Below are 17,410 nucleotides of genomic sequence, written 5' to 3'. Positions count from 1 at the left end.
AGGGAGAAAAGGAAAGATACACCCATTTGAATGCTGAGTTCCACATAACAGGAAGGAGATATAAGAAAGTGTTCCTCAGTGATCAATGCAAAGAAATCGAGGAAAACAACAGAATGGGAAAGACTAGAGATCTCTTTAAGAAAGTTAAAGATACTAAGGGAACATTTCATGCAAAGATGGGCACAACAAAGGACAGAAATGGTATGGACCTAACAGAAGCAGAAGATACTAAGAAGAGGTGGCAAGAATACACAGAACTGTACAAATAAAGATCTTCATGACCCAGATAATCACAATGGTGTGATCACTCACCTAGAGCCAGACATCCTGGAATGTGAAGTCAAGTAGGCCTTAGAAAGCATCACTACGAACAAGCTAGTGGATGTGATGGAATTCCAGTTGAGCTGTTTCAAATCCGGAAGGATGATGCTGTGAAAGTGCTGCACTCAATATGCTAGCAAATTTGGAAAACTCAGCAGTGGCCAAAGGACTAGAAAAGGTCAGTTTGCATTCCAATCCCAAAGAATGCTCAAACTACCACACAGTTGCACTCATCTCACACACTAGTAAATGCTCAAAATTCTCCAAGCCAGGCTTCAGCAAATGTGAACCGTGAACTTTCAGATGTTGAAGCTGGATTTAGAAAAGGCAGAGGAACCAGAGATTAAATTGCCAATATCCGTTGGATCATCAGAAAAGCAAGAGAGTTCCAGAAAAACATCTATTTCTGCTTTATTGACTAGCCAAATCCTTTGACTGTGTGGATCACAATAAACTGGAAAATTCTGAAAGAGATGGGAATACCAGACCACTTGACCTACCTCTTGAGAACTCTGTATGCAGGTCAGGAAGCAACAGAACTGGACACAGAACAACAGACTGGTTCCAAATAGGAAAAGGAGTACGTCAAGGCTGTATATTGTCACTCTGCTTATGTAACTTATATGCAGAGTACCTCATGAGAAACGCTGGGTTGGAAGAAGCACAAGCTGGAATCAAGATTGCCGGGAGAAATATCGATAATCTCAGATAAGCAGATGACACCACCCTTATGGCAGAAAGTGAAGAGGAACTAAAAGACCTCTTGATGAAAGAGAAAGAGGAGAGTGAAAAAGTTGGCTTAAAGGTCAACATTCAGAAAACAAAGATCATGGCATCCGGTCCCATCACTTCATGGGAAATAGATGGGGAAACAGGGGCAACAGTGTCAGACTTTATTTTCTGGGCTCCAAAATCACTGCAGACAGTGACTGCAGCCATGAAATTAAAAGACACTCACTCTTTGGAAGGAAAATTATGACCAACCTAGACAGCATATTCAAACACAGAGACATTACTTTGCCAACAAAGGTCCGTCTAGTCAAGGCTATGGTTTTTCCAGTAGTCATGTATGGATGTGAGAGTTGGACTGTGAAGAAAACTGAGCACAGAATTGATGCTTTTGAACTGTGGTGTTAAGAAGACTCTTGAGAGTCCCTTGGACTGCAAGGAGATCCAACCAGTCCATCCTAAACGAGACCAGTCCTGGGTGTTCATTGGAAGGACTGATGCTGAGGCTGAAACTCCAGTACTTTGGCTACCTGATGCAAAGAGTTGACTCATTGGAAAAAACCCTGATATTGGGAGGGATTGGGGGCAGGAGGAAGAAAGGGACGGCAGAGGATGAGATAGCTGGATGGCATCACTGACTCGATGGATGCGAGTCTGAGTGAACTCCAGGAGTTGGTGATGGACAGGGAGGCCTGGTGTGCTGCAGTTCATGGGGTCGCAAAGAATCGGACACGACTGAGCAACTGAACTGGACTGAACTTCAGGCAGCCTGTCTGCTGGTGGGTGTTTCTATTCTGTGTTATTTCTATTGTGTTTCAGCCGGTGTTCAGCTGAAATAGCCTGTGTTCTGTATTTCAGCCTGAGTTCCTATTCTGTTGGTTGGTTGTCCTCAGGTGTGTCCCAGCACTGGCACCTGCAGGCTGTTGGGTGGAGCTAAGGTCTTGGTTCTGAGAGCTTATGCTGATGGAGATTCCCTGAGGTAACCACCAGTCTTTGCCTCCACAGTGATCCACAGCTAACCATCACCTGCCCAGAAGACCCTTGAAGACCCGCAGGTAAGTGGCTCCATCTCCTTATCAAATGACTCCTTTGCCCTGAGACCTAGTGCTCATGAAAACTTGTGTGCACCTCGAAGAGTGGAGTCTCTGTTGCCTCTAGGCTTGTGGAGCTCCTGTACTTGCCTACTGGCCTTTGAAGCGAAATGCTTTGGGGGCTTCTCCTCCTGATGTCAGACCCCCAGGCTGAGGAGCCTGATGTGGGAGTCAGAACTCTCATTCTTGTGGGAGATCCTCTGCAATATAATTATTTTCCAGTTTGTGGGTTGGCCACCTGGCAGATACATTATTTGGTTATATCAGAACAGTGCCCCTCCTTCCATCTTGTTGTGGCTTGTCTTTGTGTTGTAGAATAACTGTTTGTTTGGGGTTTTTTTTGGTAGATTCAAGTCTATTTTTGTTGATGATTGTTCAGCAGTTAGTTGATTCTGGTGTTTTGTAAAAGGAGGTGAGCTCAAATCCTTCTACTCCACTGTCTTGTCTCCAGCTCCTGAATCACTGCACAAACATTCTGGAAATCAACAATGCTAATCTCCTAAGCCCATCTAGAAGTACCTTCAATCATAAGATCTTTATTCATTTGGTTAATACTGTGTAGTATATTGCATGCAGATGATTTATTCCTTGCATTCCTGAAGTAAATCCCAGTTAGTCAAGGTGTATGATTATGTAATGAGTTGTTGAATTAGGTTGGCTAATATTTTGTCGAGGATTTTCATATTTTATGTACATTAGGGATGTTTGCTTGTAATAATTTTTTGTGTCATCATCTGGTTTTGTCGTCCAGGTAAGGTTAGCCTTGTAAAATGAATTTGAAAATATTCTCTCCTGTTTTTTTGGAAAGAGTTTGAGAAAGATTGGTATCATTTAAATATTCAGTAGAATTCACCAGTGAAGTCATCTGTTCCCTTCGTTAGGTTTTTGATACTGATTCAGTCTTCTTATTAGTAATTGGTGTGTTCAGATTTTCTATTCATTTGATTCAATCTTGGCCAGTTTTATGTTACTAGGAATTTATCCTTTTCTCTAGGTTGTCAAATTTTTTGGTGTATAATTGTTCATAGCAGTCTCTTATGATCCTTTGTGTTTCTGTGGGGTCAGTTTTAACACCTGTTTTTTCACTTCTGATTTTGAGTCCTCTTTTTTTGTTGGTTAGTCTAGCCAAAAGTTTGTCAATTTTATTTTAAAGAACCAGCTCTTAAGTTTCATGTTTTTTCAAGTCTGTTTTATTTCTGATGATTTCATAATTTCCTATCTTATGCTAACTTTGGTTTGTTTTGTTCTTTTTCTTGAAGGTGTAAAGTTGTGATTTGAAATTTTGAGGTCCTTGCGGTGTGAAGTTATAAGATTTGAAATTTTTCTTGTTTATTGAGGTGTAGGCATTTATCACCATGAGCCCCTCTTAGAACAGCTTTTGATGTATCTCTAAGTTTTGCTGTGTTGCATTTTTATTTGCTCAAGGTATTTTTAAAACTTATTTTGACTCATTTTTGTTTTTCAGTAGTATTTTATTTAATCTTCACGTATTTGTGGATTTTTCAGTTTTCTTCTTATAATTGATTTCTAGTTTAAAGCCATTGTGGTTGGAAAAGATGCTTGTTACAATTTCAGTCTTATATTTATTCAGTTCAGTTCAGTCACTCAGTCGTGTCCAACTCTTTTGTGACCCCATGAATCACAGCATTCCAGGCCTCCCTGTCCATCACCAACTCCTGGAGTTCACTCAAACTCAGTCCATCAAGTCGATGATGCCATCCATCTCATCCTCTGTCGTCCCCTTCTCCTCCTGCCCCCAATCCCTCCCAGCACCAGGGTCTTTTCCAGTGAGTCAACTCTTCACATGAGGTGGCCAAAGTATTGGAGTTTATCATTCCTTCCAAAGAACACCCAGGGCTGATCTCCTTTAGAATGGACTGGTTGGATCTCTTTGTAGTCCAAGGGACTCTCAAGAGTCTTCTTAACACCACAGTTCAAAAGCATCGATTCTTCAGTGCTCAGCTCTCTTCACAGTCCAACTCTCACATCCATACATGACCACTGGGAAAACCATAGCGTTGACTAGATGGACCTTTGTTGGCAAAGTAATGTCTCTGCTTTTGAATATGCTATCTAGGTTGGTCACAACTTTTCTTCCAAGGAGTAAGCGTCTTTTAATTTCATGGCTGCAGTCATCATCTGCACTGATTTTGGAGCCCCCAAAAATAGAGTCTGACACTGTTTCCACTGTTTGCCCATCTATTTGCCATGAAGTGATGGGACCAGATGCCATGATCTTCATTTTCTGAATGTTGAGCTTTAAGCCAACTTTTTCACTCTCCACTTTCACTTTCATCAAGAGGCTTTTCAGTTCCTCTTCACTTTCTGCCATAAGGGTGGTGTCATCTGCATATCTGAGGTTATTGATATTTCTCCCGGCAATCTTGATTCCAGCTTGTGCTTCTTCCAGCCCAGTGTTTCTCATGATGTACTCTGCATATAAGTTAAATAAGCAGGGTGACAATATACAGCCTTGACGTACTCCTTTTCCTATTTGGAACGTCTGTTGTTCTATGTCCAGTTCTTGTTTTGTGGCCTAATATGATCTATCCTGGAGAATGTTGGATGTACACCTTGAAGAATGTTTGTTCTGTTGCTTTTGGATGGAATGTTCTGTATATAGTTGACCCTTGAACAACATGGGTTTGACTTGTGTGGGGGCACTTATATGTAATTTTTTTTTTTCCAACAGATACAAGAAATTATATCTGCAGAACACTGTGCACGAGATGTACTGAAGTGGGTAGCCTGTCTTTACATAGAGATGAGGTGAGTGATATTTAATGTGAAACCAATGTGCTAGTTTTCTCACTGCTTTATAACTTTCCATTCAAAGAATTATATTGCTATACAGTCTACCTCTCTTGCAGAGTAGGAAATAGCAACCCATTCCAGTATTCTTCCCTAGAGACTCCCGTGGACAGAGGAGCCTGGTGGGATTCCCCCAGAGTTGGACAAAGCTGAAGTGCCTTAGCATGCATGCTTGCATTGGAGGAGGAAATGCCAACCCACTCCCGGGTTCTTGCCTGGAGAATCCCAGGGACAGAGGAGCCTGGTGGGCTGCCATCTGTGAGGTTGTACAGAGTCGGACACGACTGAAGCGACTCAGCAGCAGCAGCAGTGGCTACCTCTCTTGTAATTGGAGAAACTGCATAACAGCCTATCATCGTAGGTAAATTTTTAATGTGTAACAGTGTTTCCAATACTATGTTATGAATATGACTACTAGTTTGTGCCATAAAATTTTCACAATGATTCATTCATAGTGTATAGGCTGGTTAAATCTTTCTGTGGATTATAGGAGACTACCATAAAGCAATGTTACTGCTTCATTACTGATACATGAATTATTATACCTGTAAGTAAATGTTTTCTTCATTGTTGATATCTACTGTTGATAATACATGTAATATCTACAGTTATACAAAACACAAAAGATAATATTGATCTAGGTACTGACAGATGATTTGTCTTGTAAACTTATGGTGTTGACAAATACAGTACTAAACATATATATTTTCTCATTTTCTTAACATTTCTATAGGTTTATTTTAGGAATACAGTATATAACATACAAAATGTCTTGATCGATTGTTTATCAGCAAGGTTTTTTTTGGTCAATACAAGGCTATTAGCAGTTTTGGAGGAGTCAGGAGTTTTGTGACTTTGACTGCATGGGGGGGCTGCTGCCCTGGCCAGTGTTTCTCAGGTCTGTTAAGTTAATCTGGTCTAACATGTTATTTAAGGCTGATGTTTCCTTATTTTCTGTCTAGATGATTTACCTACTCATGAAGGTGGAGATTAAAATTCCCTACTGTTATTGTATTACTGTTTCTCACTTTAAGTCTGTTAATATTTGCTTTATATACTTAGGTGCTTCTATGTTGGGTATATAAATATTTACAAACATTGTATCTTATTGGGTTGATCCTTTTATTATTACATAGTAACACCCTTGTTTGTCTCTTACCACAGCCTTTGTCTTAAAAATCTATTTTGTCTGATACAAGTATAGCTACTCCAGCTTGTTTCCATTTGCATGAGTATCTATTTTCATCCCTTTACTTTGAGATGTGTGTCCTTACATCTGAAGTCTCTTATAAGCAGCATATATTTAGCCACTCTGCATCTTTTGATTGGTGAGCTTAGTCCATTTTCATTAAAAGTAATTGATAGGTATGTAATTATTGTTTTTTTTTCTATTTGGTAGTTCTTCGTGATTTTTATATACTGTTATGCTTAGATTCCTTTATCTTTTGTATATCTACTGTAGATTTTTGCTTTGTGGTTACCATTAGGAATAAAGGTTTTGTTTCTTTTTTAACTAATAACTGCATATGAATAGTACTCTTGCCTGGCAAATCCCATGGATGGAGGAGCCTGGTAGGCTGCAGTCCATGGGGTTGCTAGGAGTCGGACACAACTGAGCGATTTCACTTTCACTTTTATGCACTGGAGAAGGAAATGGCAACCCACTCCACTGTTTTTGCCTGGAGAATCCTAGGGAGGGGGGAGCCTGGTGGGTGCCGTCTATGGGGTTGCACAGAGTCGGAGACAACTGAAGTGACTTAGCAGCAGCAGCATATGAATAATATTCTGTATCTTTGGGAAAAGAAGCCCACAGGGATGAAATTCTAAAATATTCCTACTGAAGTTTAAATTGTCAAAAAGTAACAGTAAAAAAATTTTTTGACATCAGTCCAGCAACCACCAATGATTTTATTTAATATTCAGGGTGGCTTGAACAGAACAGTCTTGAGATCCAAATAGCGTTTTCTAAAGTGACAAAAACAAGAGTTCTGAAAACAAATCCATTAGGCCTCCAACCCACAACAGTCATGCACCTAGGAGGTGCAAGTCATTGGATGTGCAAACTTCCAAAATAGCTGCATGTGCTGAAATGAAGGGAATCATTTATGGAGCCCATCTTGTCACTACTGACACTCAGGCCTCATACTAAGCAGTTATGCACAGATTTATGGGTTAAAATACAGAAACAGCTCCATACTGATGGCTGCCGCTTACTGAACTCCTCGTCCCAAGTGTTCTTATCCCTTCCTCAGGGTGTCCTACAATTACTCTTGGTCCTCTCAGTTCTGCACTACGGCCAGCATTTGCTCTGACTGGTCAAAACTCATGCCATGTTAGTTGGAGGAACTCCCTGCAAGGTGGTACTCTTCATATACACACTTCGCAGATGTGGAAGGTAAGCCAAGAGAGGCTGTCGAGGACTTCTCTAAGGGCACTCAATTATTAAGGAACAAAGACAAATGTAAAGTCAGGTCAGACTTCAAAACCCATGCTTTCTCTGCTTTTTACTCTTCTGAATACCTCCTTAAAAGGAGGTTATAAATTTTGTCATAAGCAGATCAAGGGTATAAAGAGAGAAAATAGGATCAATATGAATGATATATATGAGCCATAGTCATTCTTTAGATCAGATAGTTTTAGAATCTGAAGTTTGTCATATCCTAGAAATAAATCACTCTCTCTCATATAAAAAGTATTTAAACCAAATATACCATATATTAAGAGCAGGACAGTGCTGGTCATGCACACTACTCTTTAGCTTAGGTATCTGGCTATGGGAACAGCCAAAGTTTTCAGATGAAAACGGATCACATAAAGAAAAATTTACATTACAAGCAGGCTTTTAAAGAAATTAAGAATCACTTGAAGTCAGGATTACTCACTTGTGATCATGGCACTGGAGCAGCATTCATGGGTAATTTCATTGGATTTGTGAGACTTTCTCAGGTTTTTTACTTAATAATCAGTTTTTCCAGATTTCTTCCGAGACCAGCTGGTACCACTGCAGGGAGAGGAAGCAGAATAGACCTTCTACCTTCATGAAAGTCAGCTGAGGATGAGAAAGGTGAACTGATCCCTGTAAGTTAACCTGATCAGTTATTAATAAATTTAAAATGCAATGAAAAACAAGTGTGAGAATAGGAAAAGGTTTGTGACCCACTCTCTGCCTTGCCTAGAACGAGTCTGGACAAAAAGCCCTCTCTCAAGTGACTCTCAGCCATCCGGGCACAGGTCAAGCAGCATTCCTGATCTAACAACTGAAGAATGCTTTATATTGCTCTTTCATGGTGACAGTTATATTTGCATCTGTTCATTTTTGTCATTTTGAACAATCATGATTTAACACATTGATGTGTTCTAACAAAGAACCAAGATGTTAACACAGTAAGAACCTTGCTTTAAAACTCCAGGAGCTGTGCTTTAGTTCTGATGTCATTTACTAGTTAATGTGGTCTTACCAAGTCATTTCTTTTCTCCAAATGTTTCTCCTCTGTAAAACTGGTATAACAGTACCTATTCTACCTCAGATGACTTGTACTATCAAGGAAAACCCCCTGGGATGTATGGTAGAATTTCCTCTGATGAAATACCCTAAATGGTTAGAGTGTGATCCTTTTGGTAACTACAGTCGAGACAAAGTTACTTGTTGTTGCTGGTGTTATTACACTCCACCACCTTCCCTCTTCAGGTAGTCTAATCATTTAAAACAAAATAAAAAATACTATAGAACTTGTTTCTTAAGGGGGAAATAGTATTTCTCAGGAAGCAAAGTGGACTACATATGTAGGATAAAAACAACAGAATAACCTTTGAGTCTTAAAGGAGAGAATGGTAGCTTTATACACATGGTATTACAATAAGTTGGGTGTGGTTCTAAGTGCTTTATGTGCATGAACTCATTTATTCTTTGCAACCACTTTGTGTGTTGGGTACTGTTATACTCATTTTCAGACAAGGAATTTGAAACACAGTGGCAGTAAATGGCAGTCAACATTTAAACTCAAAGAACCTGGTTCTAAACTGGGTTCTTAACCAGTATTATTGCTATTGCCTTTTAAAAACTCATATGTATGTAGGTAATATACATTTCTAGTATGTTAAATGAGTGAGAATTTCCAGGTGAAAATCTTGATCCTAATGAAAGATAACTCCTCTGAATTCTCCTCTGGCTCTATGCAGTTGTTTTGAAGTTGGTCTATATACATTTACTCAAATCTTTCCCATTCAAAAACACAAGAATTCTCAACGAGAAGAATCTTCAAAAAAGGAAGAGGGACATGAAAGCAGGGGAAGGTAAATGGAGATATGTATAATTCAAATCAATGGAAAGTTGTAGAAATTCTAAGACTTTTACAGAATTCCTGAAACCCGAGAACTAGAATTCTAATAATTTTATTTTAAAGCTAGCTGCAAAATAATTTTTAAATAAATTAAGCCTTAAGAACATTAAAGTTTAGTATATTGGGGAAGAAAATGATCAGATAACATGTCAAAATTTAAAGTGGGATTATTTTAAGACGTGCCAGTGTGATGTTAAAACGTGTATAAGAGTAAGTCTGCCTTTTCCACATACAAATCAAACAGTAATGTAAATTAAACTCATAATCTAAAGGACTGGACAGTCTGCACTACTGCTGCAAAACATAGCTAATAACATCTGATGGTAATCAGCATTATTGTATTTAATAAGTAACAACAGCAAAACATACAATATACTCTTTAAATTTGTTTCACTGAAATGCTACCATTTTGGTTTCATGTAATGAGGTATTTGTAGAAGTATTTGTTCACATTTTATGTACCATTTAAATTGAAAATTATTTTTTTAGGAGGAGGGGATGGCAGCCAGTAAGTAAAAAATAGACTTAAAACTTCATTTTTGAAAAACAACTAAGTATCTACCCAACTCCAGACTTAATAAATTAGTGTGGTTTCTACACTTACTTCCTCTCAGCATGCATGCACTAAAGCTAATTCGTATCAGAGAAATATTTTAAATTATATGCAAAAACTATACATTTACCTTGCAGTGCTTCTTAAAGCGAGGAGACCTTGGCTACTGTCTCAAGGGTAAAGGAAATGCTTTAATTTTGAGGATAGAATTTAGGAGACCAAAAAACAATTTAAGCCTCAAAAGCTAGTTAGAGTAATAGATTACCAGCGTGACTGAAATTAGTGATAAATACAAGTGTCCCAGGTAAAGGTAACAGTCCTCACTTTGGCTCAGTTAGCTATCTTGTACTTGCTGGGGTAGGGACATACTATCCCAAAGCTGTGTCATTTCTTTGGAAAAACTTTTAAGAGGAATAGAGGGTCTCAAAGCTGGCTTAATCACTTACACACCTTGGATTCTAAACAGATGATTACCTAAGCCCAGGGAAGCAATTTTATGGCTTATTCTCCTCCTTTTCTGCATTTTGACAGTAGCAGTCACTTCCATTTATTTGAAAATAATATGATAAAGGCCAGTGATCTAAGTCTGTACCTCTTCTTCAATCTCATGTTAGATGTACACATCCACTTATATATACCTCACTAAAATTTTAAACAAAACTGGGTATTTTAATTGAGGACTTTAAATAAGTTACTATAATGAACATAGTATTTTAGGATTCAGAAGGATGAAAACTCAAACAACAAAACTGAAAAATTTGCAGACAGCACCTAAAGCACTCAATTAATGCTAACATTCCATTACTATGTCAGTATTTTTTTATAGGATTTCTGTCTTGATCTACAGAGGAACAGGTACAGCCCTTAAGCCATTCCCAATAGGGCTAAGTGTTACTTACCTAGGATTAGCCTTGATAATGGTTATTAGGTATACTTGAACAGCTTGAAACCCCTTCATACTTATCTTGAAGTATACTTCAAGAATTTATTCAGCTGATTCTTAAGTAAAGGAGCCCAGTCGATGTCCTAAGTCTTGAAAGCTCCCTTCAAATGTAATTTCATAGTCTTTAAATTTTAACTGTCATTGTTTATTACTGTTTTGGCTACATTCTCTACAATTTCAGCAGCATCTTAAAGAGACAATGTGTCTATGTACAATGAAAGAACAAGATGGCTTGCAAATCAGAAATTAGAGCTACCGTTCTGTACAATATTAAGGAGAATCTGTGTTAAACATAGCCTCCTTTTTCAGCAACATGGACAATTTACATGTAAGAATCAGCATTATGAATGTGATGATAAAGAAATTTCTTAAAGGAGTGAAATACAGCATCCTGAAAAATAATGGTTTCTACCATACAAGGCAGTTAGAAAATGTTCACATTTTAACAAATCTGTACAAACCGCAAGAAACTTGTTTAAGGGACTGTCATCCCACCTTGCTGATTAGAACCTGCTAGAAATGTAGAATTACCATGAACAATCTATAAATCTATTACATATGTGCTCCCACAGCCCTAGAAATCAAGAAACTGATTTCAAGAACTCTTTATGTCCAACATGGATCATTTTTACATGCCTTAATTGTTAACAAATGCCTGCTTTTAATAATCTTTCTATGATGTACAGTCAACTTGCACCTTTTAAGGAGGTCATTTGATTTTTTTTTTTAGCAAAGAAGCAACACCATTTAGCAGCAATTAAAGCGCCTTCAAGAAGACTTAAAAAAAATACAATATCCAATTAGAAAAGCCATATTTTTAAACATTTGTACAAGAATAAGCTGCTGAAACTTGCTAGTTGAAATATGACATCTGTACAACAATTTACAATAGAGCTAGAAGGGAATTTATCATTATCCTGCATAGAACTGGCCTGCATTTGGTTATATATTGTCACTTGTTTGAATGAACAAGGCCTGGTAACAAAATAAAAATACCTGTTAACAGTTCTAACATGTTGAACACTGGAGATACCATAATTTAGTGACTTCAACTGACTGATCTCAAAATAAGCAGCGCACTTTGTCAGAGGTCTAAAGTATCTAGGAACAGCTCTCCCTTTAACATAACCAGTGAAAAGAGCAGACATGTGATTTCAAGGTACAACCTGCTAAAAGCCAGACTAGGCAAATGACAAAGTCTAACTTTGCCCAGAGATTCTCTCACATCCTGTTACTGTAAAACACAACTGGCACTGTCATTCCGTTCTTACTTTGGTTAGAGCAGATAAACTGCTGGATGCTGAATAATGTATCCAGGCACTGTATAGTTCTTGTGTTAGAAATATGTCTCATTTTCCATGTGTTTTTAAATAGTGAAAAACTACCCTTCGTATTAGAACTCTCGAGTAACAACCAAATGTACTGAAGTATTATAAACGTTATTTACAGTGTTCCCCTCCCCAACAAAAACCACTTTTCTTGAACATGGTATTCCTGTTTCTGTGCAACAGGCAGTCACCCTTCACTGCTTAAGGTTACAGTCAGAAGTGTACATTTATTCAGGGTCCATGATCCACTCTCATACAAACGACTCTATGAAGAACTTCAGTTCACAAACAGTTCTCAACCATATCCTGTGTAAAAAAGAAAACAACAAAAACACTCAAAAGCTCTCAAACTCAAGTGTGCATCTGGAAGCAATTCAAAGACATCATGCCGATTTTGGAGGAAAGTCAGTAAGTAATTATGCTTGAAGAAGGGGGTGTGGGGGATGCTGTCAGCCCAGCCATGTGTAAGTTGCCTGAAGAATTGGATCTTCTCATGTGTGGGAGAAGGTAGGGGTCATTTGCCAGTTGGTGCACATCAAACCTATCTTCTTTTCGGTATGCCAAACAGCGTCTTATAAAGGCCTTAAAAAAAAAAGAGCAATTAAAATCTTTTCCTTTTTTAAGTATTAATAAACTGATTAATAAACTACAGATGATGGACACATTTCAGAAAACAGATTTCATTTCACTGGGGGTTCACAGTAAAAAAAAAACTAGCAATAAAATTATTGCAAATGCAACTCTCAACTCTCAGCCTCTAATAGTTCACAGTACTAAATATTATTGATACCACTTATTGCTGGAAAGCTGTATTTGTTTAAAAATGTTTTTATGGAGATTAAAATATACATAACATAAAAATGAGCATTTTTAACCCGAGTATACAATTCAGTGACATTAAGTACACTCACACTACAGTACACTATCACCACTATCCATCTGCAGAACTTTCTCATCACCTAAAACTGAAATCTGTACCCATTAAGCAATAACTCCCTATTCCTCCTTTCCCCCAGCCCTTGGTAACCAGTATGCTCTTTTATGATTTAGCTATTCTAAGCACCTATGTGCGTGGAATCATGAAACAGTCGTCCTTCTATGTCTTTCACTTAGCATGATGTTTGAGTCATCCGTGTTGCAGCGTGCGTCAGAATCTCGCTCCTTTTTAAGGCTGATATTCCACTGCATGTATATGCTAGATTTTGTTTGCCCACTTATCTGTTGGTTGACTTTTGGGTTGCTTCTGCTCTTAATTATTGTGAATGCTGGTGTACAATGTCTGAGTCCTTGCTGCCGCTTTCTTTGGTCTACACCTTTAATATCATTTTATATATAAAAACCCTTGTCTACCAATAGTGACAGTTTTACTTCTTCCTTTCTGATTTATATGCCCTTTATTTCTTTTTCTTGCCTAACTGTTCTGGCTAGGACTTCCAGTATAGGCATACCTTGTTCTATTCCACTTTGCAAATACTGTGCTTTTTGTTTTTTTTTCAAATTGAAGGTTTGTGGCAACCCTGCATCAAACAAACCTATCGGCACCATTTTTCGCACAGCATGTGCTTACTCTGTCACATTTGGTAATCCTAGCAGGCTTTGACTTTGCATCATGATTTATTTGTGGTGGTCATCAGTGACTTGTTACTTCTGTAATTGTTTGGGGGATGCCATGAACTGCACCCATATAAGACCGCAAGTTTAACTGCTGAAATGACAACAAAGGATTTAGAACATTAAATAAACTTAGCTTCATAAGGCAGTGGCAGGGTTTGAGAGGATTGACTCAATCTTGAAATCATTTTACTCACAGTAGAACTTCTCTCAAAAGCACTGTATGCTACAGAGAAACTGTTCATGAAAGGAAGAGTCCCATCAATGTGAAACTGCCTCAGCATCTCCACCGTGATCAGTAAGCAGCCATCAACAGCAAGGCAAGACCATCCACCAGCAAAAAGGCTGGCTGAAGGTTCAGATGATGTCTATTTAGCAGTTTTTAGCAAGCAAGTATTTTTAATTAAGGTATGTATAGTATTTTTTTTTAGGTATAATGCTACTGCACTAATTAATAGACAACATTATCGTGTAAACATAATTTTATGTGCACCAGAAAACCAAAAATTGTGTGTGACTTCCTTTATTGCAATATTCACTTTATTGCAGTGGTATAGAATCAGACCCATGCTATCTCTGGGGTATGCCTATAAACTGTGTTGAATATGGAATACTGCATTTCTCCCTAAAAAACTCCAGAGTCATCTTTTTCTGAAATTTGTCTTCTGTAAAACAGTCATTCCACTTTACTGTTAATTTAGTTTAGCCAAGAGAATGATGCATTTTTCACTGTAATATTTTCTCCCTATTGAGCACACAGCACAAAATGAATATACTATATAACTGGCAGATGAATCAAGAAAAAGCACTTTATCAGAACCTCCGAAGACTCTTCATGCCCACTTTTGGTCACAGGCACTGCCTCTGCCCCAGTCTACTGGAGTAATAGCTATCTGACTTTTAAACACCACAGTTGAGTTTTGTGTCTTTTGAACTTTATGTGAGTATCATAATAGATTATGGTCTCTTTAGCCTGCCTTCTTAAAAGACATCATGGACTATATTTGGGTCCTTAAAAACTATCACAACCAAAGGCCTAAGCAGCTCTTTTCCCGAGCAAATCACCAGCCCCTATTGGATAGACTTGCCTGTGGCTGCAGTCCCTTTTGCTTTACTTATTAACAAATGTCGACTGTTTTAACCACAAACTTATGAAATAAAAAACTACTTCACAAAATTTATTTACATAAATTTGGTACCTTTGCTTCACTGCTTACGACAGGTTTTACAGGGAACTGGACATCAGTGGCTTTTAATATCGTATTTTCTTGAAGAATGTCTTGCTGAGATTGATTATGACCAAATGGCTTTAAAAGAAATGAATAAAATGTTGAGAAATTTATCTCACGAAATACTTAAACAGATATTATCACTGAATCCCTGCAGTATAAATGATTTGTGTTTTGAAAAATCTTAAGTTACTTGCAGCTTGGGATGTATTCTCATAGGCTATAATTGACAGCAGGCTGAGAAAGACCATCTGATCAATCCTCCACATAGCCAAAACACTATAAGTAAGCAATTAAGATGAAAACATCAAATATTTTATTCTGAGTGTTTAAAATGTGTAAGAACTTCTTCTTAGTAGAAGAAACTACAAGGTTACTGCTGGCACCTGCTAGCAGATATGGTTTTGAAAACAGCTAGGAGAAGGCAATGGCACCCCACTCCAGTACTCTTGCCTGGAAAATCCCACGGACTGAGGAGCCTGGTGGGCTGCAGTCCATGGGGTTGCTAAGAGTCGGACAGGACTGAGCAACTTCACTTTCACATGTTGGAGAAGGAAATGGCAACCCACTCCAGTGTTCTTGCCTGGAGAATCCCAGGGACGGGGGTGCCTGGTGGGCTGCCATCTATGGGGTCACACAGAGTCAGACACGACTGAAACGACTTGGCAGCAGCAGTGGCGTCCTTTAGTTTGATACAGTTCAAACTAGTTTGAAAAGTAGTGGAAACATCTGTGCACAGTCCAGAGTAACACACCTTGAGCATGACAAATTAAGTTAAATGAAACAGCTCTGGGTTTGGTCCTAACATGCAGTGAATTCCCAGACAAGTCCCTGGATCACTTTTCACACTGATGAAGGGATTGAATGGGATAAGGATTAGATATCCATGGTAGTTTGTAGTTCTGACTTCAATATAAAGAGAGGTTTGAGAAACATTAGGACTAAGTTTGACAGAATTTCCCTGAGGAAGCACAGGGGGAAACATGCTCAGGCCAAATGTGTGTGTGTTTTGGGGGGTTCGGGGAGAATGGGGTAGAGGATGTGAGAAAGTGAAGAAAACAGTTTTGACTCCATTATTTCTAATGCTACAGAAACAACAGCGGTGTTAAGAAGCTGTTGTGACATTAAAGTAATTCTGATCCATGGAAATTTAGTAAGTGATGATATATTTAAGATCACCTAAAAAAATAAAAGTGTGTAACTATGGTTCAGGCATCCAAAATGGAGCTGGGTAGCCAATATGGATGTGGTTTCAGACACATTCCTGCATCACAGACAACCTGAACTTTCCAAACCATATCAAACCAAAGGACACTACTAGTTGTTTTCGAAACCAATTAGCAAATGCTAGCTGCAACCTTGCGGTTTAGAAGTCACCCCCACTTTGCAACTATGTGAACAGCACCCTTACTTCTGGCCAGCTCCAATCCTAATTCTTGACAATTTATGTAACCTTGCAGTTTTTTGCTTATAAGCACCGCTCCCTCCTTTGTGTGGAGCTGCAACACAGTTCAAGTGCTTTCTTGGATTATCGATTCCCAGGCTGTTCCTAACCCCAAATAAACAGCTATTTGGGGTTTGTTGTTGTTGTTCCTGCCTCAACCAGGTCTCCATTCTTGGAATTCTTGACTAAACTGACTTCAAATTAATGAAACTTCAAGAAGAGAAAATTCAACTTCTCTCCATATAGCTGAATCTGCTATACTTTAACTTACCTTTCTACCATAAAGACATTGAAAGAAGATGACTCCAACTGACCACACGTCAACCTTGTTGGAAATCTTTGGTGGTTCCTTTCCAACTACAAAACACTCAGGAGGTAAATACCTAGTTTGGGGTGGGGGGAGGGGTGGAGACAAAAAAGGAAAGGATAGTAACAATTTATAACTTAAACCTGTAAATGTAAAATCTTAGAATTTTCATTTTATCCATACATTGAAGGATGTCCTAAACTTTTAAAGCTTTTGTATCATCTGACCCTAGCACCAAAACAAACAACTTTGTGATAAAGTAAGATACAGTTAACCCTTTAACAACACAGGTTAGAACTGCATGGATCCACTTGCGTGAAGATTTTTTTTTTTTAATAGTAAATACTACACACTACACAATCCCTGGGTGGGTGCGTTTCAAGCCTTTGGAGGAACTATGTATATGAAGGGCAACTCTCTAAGCTACTCTCAGATTTTTGACTGTGTGGAGGGCTGGTGCCCCTGATCCCTGCATTGTTTAAGGGTCAATTATAAATGTGTATTATCTATAGAAATGACAAATTATCATTAGAAACTACAGTGTTCTGAGTATCCACTAGGACAAAAAAACTCTTCCTATCCCCCTCCTTCACCAATGTTCAAACTCTTCCTAAAACACACATCAGCCAGTCCTTTTGTTTAAAGAACCTCAACATCACTAACAAGGTAAGACCTTTTATCTCTGGCTTGTAACAAGAGATAA

The 17,410-nt window shown here is 38.3% G+C and overlaps 1 protein-coding gene and 1 long non-coding RNA gene across 3 annotated transcripts in view; one reads left to right on the top strand and one right to left on the bottom strand.

The window, feature by feature from the left end:
* Positions 1-6,469, top strand: part of LOC138433896 (uncharacterized) — a 47,471-nt gene extending 41,002 nt beyond the window's left edge. Inside the window, exons 2-4 of the long non-coding RNA XR_011254501.1 lie at positions 2,056-2,105; positions 4,834-4,910; positions 5,050-6,469. This is a non-coding gene — a long non-coding RNA (uncharacterized lncRNA). The remainder of the gene's footprint in view (positions 1-2,055; positions 2,106-4,833; positions 4,911-5,049) is intronic.
* A 4,442-nt stretch (positions 6,470-10,911) lies between these two features.
* The window catches only part of TLK1 (tousled like kinase 1), a 175,303-nt gene continuing 168,804 nt past the window's right edge, over positions 10,912-17,410 (bottom strand). For both annotated transcript variants that reach the window (XM_069577245.1, XM_069577247.1), the window contains 3 exons: positions 16,672-16,783; positions 14,927-15,034; positions 10,912-12,698 (listed from right to left, as the gene is read on the bottom strand). In XM_069577245.1, the coding sequence (XP_069433346.1) occupies positions 12,522-12,698; positions 14,927-15,034; positions 16,672-16,783 (397 nt within the window). In that variant the 3' untranslated portion in view covers positions 10,912-12,521. The remainder of the gene's footprint in view (positions 12,699-14,926; positions 15,035-16,671; positions 16,784-17,410) is intronic.

The sequence above is a fragment of the Ovis canadensis genome, chromosome 2, assembly GCF_042477335.2.
Source record: "Ovis canadensis isolate MfBH-ARS-UI-01 breed Bighorn chromosome 2, ARS-UI_OviCan_v2, whole genome shotgun sequence".
In the NCBI taxonomy this organism is placed as follows: Eukaryota; Metazoa; Chordata; class Mammalia; order Artiodactyla; family Bovidae; genus Ovis; species Ovis canadensis.
This window is presented reverse-complemented; position numbering and strand designations above follow the sequence as displayed.